The following is an 8,755-nucleotide window of genomic DNA, read 5'->3' as shown; positions in this document are numbered from 1 at the left end:
CCCTAATTAATCAAAATTGGCCTTTCTTCAAATACTTAAAATCCATGGATGAATCAACACAGTCTAATTTACTGATGTGAAGATTGAACAACTTCAACAACTCAGTAACTTTGTCCTTGATTTCATCACCACATCCAACCTGCAACAGAACCAAGAGCTTCTGAAATGCGCCCACTTGAAGTGCCTCCATCAGAATCCTTATTTCTTCCTCATCATCACCATCACCGTTTTGGTTTTTGCAGAGCTTCCAAATTATAGAAACCGAAAACTCATTTGCCAAGGCCGATACCCTTAACATCTTCTTAACCAAAAGAGGCATGGTTAGAGAATTCTCATAGGCCTTTGCTCTCCCTTGCTTGCAATCACAAAGACCCTCCAAAACCCCCAAAGCCCTCTCACATAGGCTCTTCTCTGCATCAACAAGTATTTCTAGCAACAGAGAAACCAAACCCAATTCCACAAATCTTGATTTGATTTCATCACTTGCTCCTGAAATCATGTAGAAGACACATGATAGGGAAGCTTTAGTAGCAGTAGGACAGATACTAGGGCCCTCCCTAATTATCTTCACCAATGCTTCAATGGCTCCTTCAATCTGCACAATCCCATCTACATGTTTTTGATCCAAAGAAAGCAACTTTCTCAATACCAAAACTGCGTTTTGCCTTGAAGAGAGATCTTTACCCTCCAAAAACCACACCAAACATCTCAACGACTTGGCAGATCCAAGCCTTGATTGGCCTTCTTCACCCATCGGAAACATCCATGTCATCACGGACAATATCTCCTCCTTCAACAACGTCGCTGCCTCATTTTCCGCGAAGAACTCGAAAGTGGCAGACAAGCAGCAACCCATTCTGTTCTCCACCATACACTTCTTGTTGCGCTCGCTGTCTTTTCCCCAAGCTCTGATCTTGGCCACCAATTCCAAACACTTGTTGTAATCGCCGCGTTGAGTCACAGCCATCATTCTCTGATAAACCCTAGTGACCTCGTACGCAGAGACCGGAATCCGAGGCGTGGGGATGCGTTCGACGCCGTGAGAGCGGTTCTGGACGCACCAGCCTTGGATCATCTTACGTAAGGCGTGGTTGGGGATTTGGTCGAACGTCGCCAGAACTTGATTGGTGACCGGGCAGGTGTTGTGACCTTTCTCGATCCAGGCGTCAATGCTGGACCTGTCGTAGGTCATCCCCGTCGACAAAGTGACCGGATCTTTCATGAGGTCGAGAGTGATAGGGCACCGGAAGTGGGAAGGAATCACTATCTCCTCCATCCCCATGCCTAGATTCTCGCCGGAAAATCCCTTCCTGTTGGCATACTTGCTGGCTCTTCTTCTTCTCCAGGATAAAATCATCGTTGCTTACGAAGAACAGAGAGATTGATTGATTAAGCTTGTGTGTGTCGGTTTTGGTTCAGATCGATATGAGAGAGTTGTGAAATGTGTGTGTATATATGGGGTAGAATGGGACGTGTTCAACTCGTACGCGAGTCAAAGCTAGTAGTATATGAATGTTGACCGTTGAAAGTTTCAAATGTTGACCATGCATGGTCGCTTAACCCCGCGCTTAACCCCTAACTTGTTATTTTGTAGTCGGCAGAAGATTGACCAGCTGTTCTTCGCTGTAGTCAAATCGATTTGTTGGTTTTGGTGGACTCAACAGTGCGTATAATTTAGCTCATCATGTATAATTTAGTACATACAATAATATATCGAAATATTAGGTTAGATTTTGTACCAGCATTTCTGCGTCTTGTTATGCAATGTTAATTTCTCATAACTTTGCCCCCTACTCAATGCTTGGTGTTAGAACTATAGAGATAGCAATACGATAGTGTTTGCTCAAAAATCGTCTCAGCCGAGATGAGAGCCCAGGGTCTTGAGAACAATCGTCATTCTGATTTACGCGAGCGTGTCAACTCGTGGCATGTTGGCCAAGCGAGGTTTTAATCAAAATTTTGAATCTGATCTAACTTCTTCTAAGTGATTATAAGCCGAGGAAGGCACCGTCTCGGCCTTTAGGTTCTTTTGTCTTTATTGCAAAGACTTTCAGCGTTTTCACCGATGCTGCTCCTTTTTTTAATGATTTTTGTATAGATTTATGAGAGGTAAAGTGCGAAAAGTAAAAAAGTAAGAATTTGAAGGCGAAAATTTAAATTGCATGAAACGTAATTGCAAAATGTAAAATTGCATGAAATATAACGACGCAGAAAATTAAATTGCGTGAAACTTAATTGCGGAATGTAAAGAAAGTAATAAAAAGAAGAAGAAAACTACGCTAGAGAAAGAATAAAAAGATCGATATTGAAGAGAATTTGAAGTGTTTGAGATTGTATTGAAGTGTGTGTTGGTTAGGGACATTTTACAATGAGCTATACGCCTCATATTTATACTATTACAAACACAAGATTTAGAAAGGAAAAAACCAATTTAATTCAATGAATATTTTGGTCTTAATGACCGAAAGAAATATGTTCCATATTGATTCAACTTAATCGCACACTGATTACTTTCTTCTTGCGGAGAAATTTTTAGATGCTACAGGAGGACCACTTCATACTGCCAGGTGGTTCTACATTCCAATCAAATATTGACACATGGATTTATGACAACTAAAATATAAACTAAGGTTTCCTATTTTTTGTGAAAAGACCTTCATGGGTCTTTGTTGAGTTTGGACTAGGGTTTAGGGATTTTGGGGTTAGGGTTTAGGGTTTTGGGTTTTGGGTCTTTTAGGGTTTAGGGTCTAGGGTTTAGAGTTTATAGTTTATAGTTTAGAGTTTAAAAAGCAACAACAAACCCAAAATTGTATTTGATAAAATAACTGATGTAATTTTTCCTTAGTAAAATCCAAGTGTCAATATTTGATTGGAATGTAGGACCATATCATACTGTTACGTGGTCCTCCTGTAGCGCTAAAAAATTTCTCCTTCTTGAGGAACCATTGTAATCGATTTGCTCTTAATTACGTAATATTATCCTTGATGTCTTCAAACGCGATCTTAAATCTTGGTTATTTCCTTCCTCAATTTATATCAGCAATTATAAGAAATCGCTGATATTTTCTTTCTCGATTATATATCGGCAATTATTAGAAATCACCGATATTTCTTTCATCGATTATGTATCAGCAATTATGAGAAATCGCCGATATTAAACAGAAATTTTTCAATGCTACGAGAGGACCACATGACAGTCTGACGTAGTTCTACATTCTAATCAAATTTAGATATGTGAATTTTCTTCATGAAAAATTATTTCAGCTATTTTGTCAAATACCATTTTAGGTTTTATGTTGTTTTTTAAATACTAAACCCTAAGCCCTAAACCCTATAACCTATATCCTAAACCCTATACCCTAAACCCTAACCCTAAATTCTAGACCCTAGTTTGAACTTGCTAAATACCCATGAATGTCATTTCACAAAAAATAGAAAATATTAGTTTATATTTTAGTTGTAAAAAATCCACATGCCTCAGTTTCGATTCTACTCATTACACGCTAATTAAATTAGGTAAAATATTGTATAGTCCTTGTGGTTTGAAGTCAACATATGTTCAGTTTTTGTGGTTTTATTTTAATATGAATGATCTTTAAAGTCACAATTTTTCATCCAAATAGTAATTCCGTCAATTTTCTTAGTTAAATTGTTGACGTGTCCATTAAAAATTACAGTGTCTAACGGCCATGTCAGTATTCTAACAGAAAAAATTTACGAAAAGATCATTTGGATGAAAAATCATAACTTTAAGAGCCATTTAGATTAAAATAAAACTACAAGGATTGAACAGATATCAACTTCAAACCACAAGGACTAAACAAATTTCAATTTGTTCTAGGATATTCTCTATGTGTGCCTTGGCCTTATGCCAATAGGATATGTAGTTAGACTAGATCTATGTATTCATATCCTTACCATATTGGTATTGTATAATTCCCTATATAAATGGCTCATATCAATGAATAAGATGATGATTCTCTTGCTATCTCTTTGTCTCTACCATTAATCCTTTATCACGTTATCATGCATTTTGTTCTAACCCTAGAGCCAATAGCCCACCATTTTTTTCTAAACCCTAAAAACCAAAACCCTAAAATCGGGCAGCCTTATTTTTCCCGATTTCCGACCAAAATTCCGACTGCCCTCCGCCGGAATTTTATATCCCTAAAAAGCTCTCTCCGCCCCGGATCGAACGCCGCCGGTCTCACCCTGAGAACCGGCCGGAAAGTCTCCAAACTGGCCGCCGGAAGATTCCAGACCGCCGCCGCTACCGACCACCGGTTCACCACCTTCCCTTGCTCCGATCAACTTGAAATTTTGACAGCAGCTTCCCCATCCAGTGGTGCTCCTCCTATAAAATTTTCAGCCCCAAATTCGAAGTATAAGTAGGCGAAACGTTATTTCTCCTCTCGGCAGCCTCTAGAAAGGTATGTTTTTTTGAAACCTTAAACTTTTCTAAGTTCAATAACTCGGGGAGGATAAAATCCTTTCCTCCCTTCTCCATCTCCATTCTATGCTTGGGATTTTGTGCGTGCAGGTACCCAAATCCCGGAATTTTATTCGCGGGTCAAGAGTGTGTTTGATCACTCTTGTTTCTTTGTCCGGGTTGTATTTGATCAACCCCGACCTTTCACCGGATTGTGTTTGATCAATCCGAGGCCTTTTTCCGAATTGTGTTTAATCAATTCGCGGCTTTTCCTGATTGTGTATGATCAATCCGAAGGACAAACCATTAAAAGCATCGTTTGTGACCTCTATCGAGTCTCATAACAGCTTGGTTTTGTATGCAAGAGCAATGTAACATTCTGCTCCTTTGAGTTTTGACGTACTAGATGCCTAAGGCGGATCTTCGCTTGGTATCTGTGGAACCTTTCATTGGAAATGATTAAACCACATGTTTTGACCCCCAGGCTAACAAGCCTAGATGCCGAGATTTCACATCTCATGCGCTCAAAGTCTTTGACGCGCCACATCGACAAAAGCCTTCAATGGCAATCTGTGCAAAAAGTAATGACCATAAAGTACTGTGGAATGCACTCATGGAACGTTTCTCGAAACGTTCATATAACTCTACTTGTTGAGTTATTAGTCAAGTGGATTGCTTACCACCTTAATTGACTACATATTGTCGATGATGTTTTGTGGCATCATGATCCATAATCTTTAGTGGATTCGATCATCATCAAGTTCTCTAGATCCTCCAAGTTGGTGTGGAATTACCAACGAGACTTTATTTTGATCATACATACAGGAATTGTATATACGCTAATGTGATAAACTTATTTGGGATTATCCCCTAATGTGGGGACAACAATATGGGTCATGGCAACGGCAGAAAACGTCGTGCCGATGTCTAGAAAAGAGGGGGAGGTGTTGCCGGCTCTAATAGCGACACTCCCGGTCTAGACACCATTTTGTCAAAACTACTCACGTCAGCTCATGACATTAATGCAACCGTTGTGGATCTTCGGATCACTAGTTTAAGATTGTCAAGCTCCTTTAAATTGTGAATGCATACAAAAAGGTATGGAAAATCAATATGAGGACAAGAACGTCATCCTCATGATCGCGAATTTTAAAGATTCGGATCCTGCTCTAGCTACCCATGACTTTGATGTCATCGGCTAGACATTGATTTTCGTTCCAAGTTATATATACTAAGGCGTTGTATCGACGTTCTTTGTCTATTTGAGACCTCGATGTACTTACATTAGCAATAATGAATGCCTTGAGAATTTTTTGAAGTGAAACTATTCTCCTCTTGTGGTTCATATTGATTTACAATCAAGATGTACACTTACATCGTCCTTAGAAACATGGCATATTGTGCCGATTTTGGTCCCTTCCTTTGAAGGTGACTCATGGCACTGCATCCTCAAGGAGGATCGCCCACGTGTTTCCGGTTAAGTCTTCTACCCTATAGCGGATTTTTCATCATCAATTGTTCAACTAGGCTCATCCAAGCTCAGTGTGATGTCTTAGAATTGTCCGAAATTAAGAAGATAGTGGTTTTAAGTGTGCCTCGCACTACCGACCCTCCACGGACATGCCTGGTCATACTGACTTGGAGTTACCGAAAGCTTTTGATTTTGGATCCCCCTACGCTATTAAACCAATTGCCGTCTTGCAAAAGACGTTGAAGACTTATCAAAGCTGGAAAATTATCATCATAATCGGATCCTCTAGGTCCTCTGAGTTAGTTTATGTTCATGTCAGGGAGCTTTTGCTAACTAGTCATGGAGTTTACGACCTTAGAACGATCGAAAGGACTTGGTTTTGATCATACACACGTCACTTTTGGCTAAGGCAAAAGCCTACACGCCACCCGCAAGCTTCACAGCTTCGCACATGCCAAATCTGCGAAAAACAGCAATCTGTCCCTTCTGGACAGTCAACTTCGTTTGAGCTTTGTGAACAGCTCCAGACGAACCAGACAGTGAGCTTTATATCATTGGAAAGCTCTATGAGTCTAGTTTTCATAACTTTTCACGGTTCGTCCATATCTATTTTAACGAAGAAGTTATGGCTGTTTTAGTGCGCAAAGGTCATTCTACGCGGAAATTTTTATGCACTCTCGGGATTGCAGCTTTTCGTAGCTTCTTTCAATCCTTCTAAATGGTTCAAGTAGAACTATTTACTCGCCTATCTACTCCTTGTAGTTATGTCTCATAGAGACATTGAGTGCTTCGCAGATGGTGGAACTATCCACAACATTCTAAGGAACCATGTTGAGCTTTAAAGACATTCATGCTAATGGTTTTCATTTGAAAACACATTGTGAGAATGAACAAGAATTCTTTTGTGTATACCTCCTTATGAATGCGAAATGAAGCGCATCTTGGAGAAATTCATGAGTCAATCTAGTGAACTGTATGTCACTACGATTCGAATATCGAATCCCATGTTGTCGCCAAACATGATATTTGGGACACCGACTCGTATAGGCTTTGGTTTGACCAAATTGGTCAACCTGGAAGAGATATAATGGTCCAAATTTTGAGAAATTCTCATGGACATCCATTCTTCCGCTCAAAACGAAGACATTTGAGATCTAGCATCACCATGAAGCATGGTGGTGACCCGGGGGACATTGACGTCACCCGAACACGACTCCAACTTCCTGGAGGTCGTCCGGTCAATTCCTCAAGCAATTGAGGTGCACCGGCCTTTCCTCGATGTCGCATTGGCCCCTTACAATGCTCATTGCTCGTTTTGAAAGCCTATTCTTTAGCTAAATAAGGAGTGAGACCCTCCTACGCTAAATAACACAAAAGTGAACATTCTATTATTACATCAAACTATGTAGATAGATACAACCAACTTGCGGACACCTTTTTATGCTTTATGGTGTTGGTTGACGTGTTAACACACTGGTCACGTGTTACACTATTATCTACTGCTTATACTGCTTATACTGCTTATACTTTTACGGGCTCACTACCCATTCTTTAAAGAAGTTCATCGGGATGTAAGTTGAAGTGTCCTGTACCCCATGTTCACACGCAATACGGTCTCACCGAGGCTACGACCAAGCAACTTTAGCTTGTCGCTCGAACATTATTGATGCGCACCACTCTTTCTATTGCGTCTTGGGGCTATGCAATATTTGCATGCAGCTTTACTATTCATCTATGACCCACCATCATTGAATTTTGTTGTACTACAGCTCGTGACTGTGTACCAGGATTGACACGAAATTGCAATCCTTGAGCTCGGCAGGATTGAAACGGATCTCCAATCCTTGAGCTCAGCTAGATGTTATTTTTAGGTGCCAAATCGCATTGCCACTGCGTACAATGATGGGTCATTTGAGATGAATAAGTTTAGGTTGGATATGAACCTCCACCTATAATCCGCATATGTAGGAACCTTGTCAAGCGATCTCATTCACCGCTAAATTGCGGATTGTTACTTTGATGAGACAATATTCCCGCCGTTAGGGGGAGATAAGAACACAAGTGTTCAAGTGGAACGACGTGAATTATCGTGGTTTGTCTCCACTAAGTCTCATCTTGATCTCAAATGCTTATAGTGTTAAAGTGATGAGATCACATGCTGCAAATATGTCTGCAAGGATTGATGTCCTATAAAAGGACATGGTGCGACCAAAAAATGTTGGTCTTGACGCCATCACCATGGATGGTGATATGGTGACGCCATATAGTGGCAAAAATTGGTATCACAAGGCCGTGTGGCTCCCTAAAAGGAGGGAGGCCCTTAGGTTCGATATTGTCTTGCACTAGAAACAAAGCGAGCTTGGCACAACCTGATCCATTAATCGGTGATACTCAAATCCGTCTCATGAAGTCTGAATTGTGATTATCGTTGGGGGACGCCTCAATGTCAAATCCAATCCATATAGAGATCTCTACAAAGTATTACACTAGTGTACATGAGGACGTGAGATAATGAGTCTACTATCGAACCACCCTTCGTTGATGGATATCAACTTAGTTGATTGGCCTATTGGAAAGATACGATCCAGCATTAACAAAGAGATAGGTCCTTGGGCAGGTGATGCCGACACCGCAAGCTAAACCCTATCAACTATGCCTTTGTTAGATAGCGTAGTGAGAGTAAGAGCTTAGACTCACCTTATGGCGCAAGGTCTTTCACTAACACGCACTGGGATCAACTACGATGAGATATGCTCTCGTAATGGATGTCATTGAACTCCACTACTTTGTCAGTTTGGTAGTTTCCGAATAACTGAACATGCAGCCTATGAATGTGGTCATAATAACATCTCTAG

General features: G+C 40.4%; 1 protein-coding gene across 1 annotated transcript; it reads right to left on the bottom strand.

The window, feature by feature from the left end:
• On the bottom strand, positions 1–1,427 carry LOC101302981 (U-box domain-containing protein 21-like). Its single transcript, XM_004288558.1, has one exon. The coding sequence runs from the start codon at positions 1,355–1,357 to the stop codon at positions 11–13; it is 1,347 nt and encodes a 448-aa protein (XP_004288606.1). The 5' UTR covers positions 1,358–1,427; the 3' UTR covers positions 1–10.
• Positions 1,428–8,755: the final 7,328 nt, after the last annotated feature.

Source organism: Fragaria vesca, linkage group LG1 (assembly GCF_000184155.1).
Source record: "Fragaria vesca subsp. vesca linkage group LG1, FraVesHawaii_1.0, whole genome shotgun sequence".
In the NCBI taxonomy this organism is placed as follows: domain Eukaryota; kingdom Viridiplantae; phylum Streptophyta; class Magnoliopsida; order Rosales; family Rosaceae; genus Fragaria; species Fragaria vesca.
Note: the sequence above shows the minus strand (reverse complement) of the source record. Positions and strands in the feature narration are given on the sequence as shown.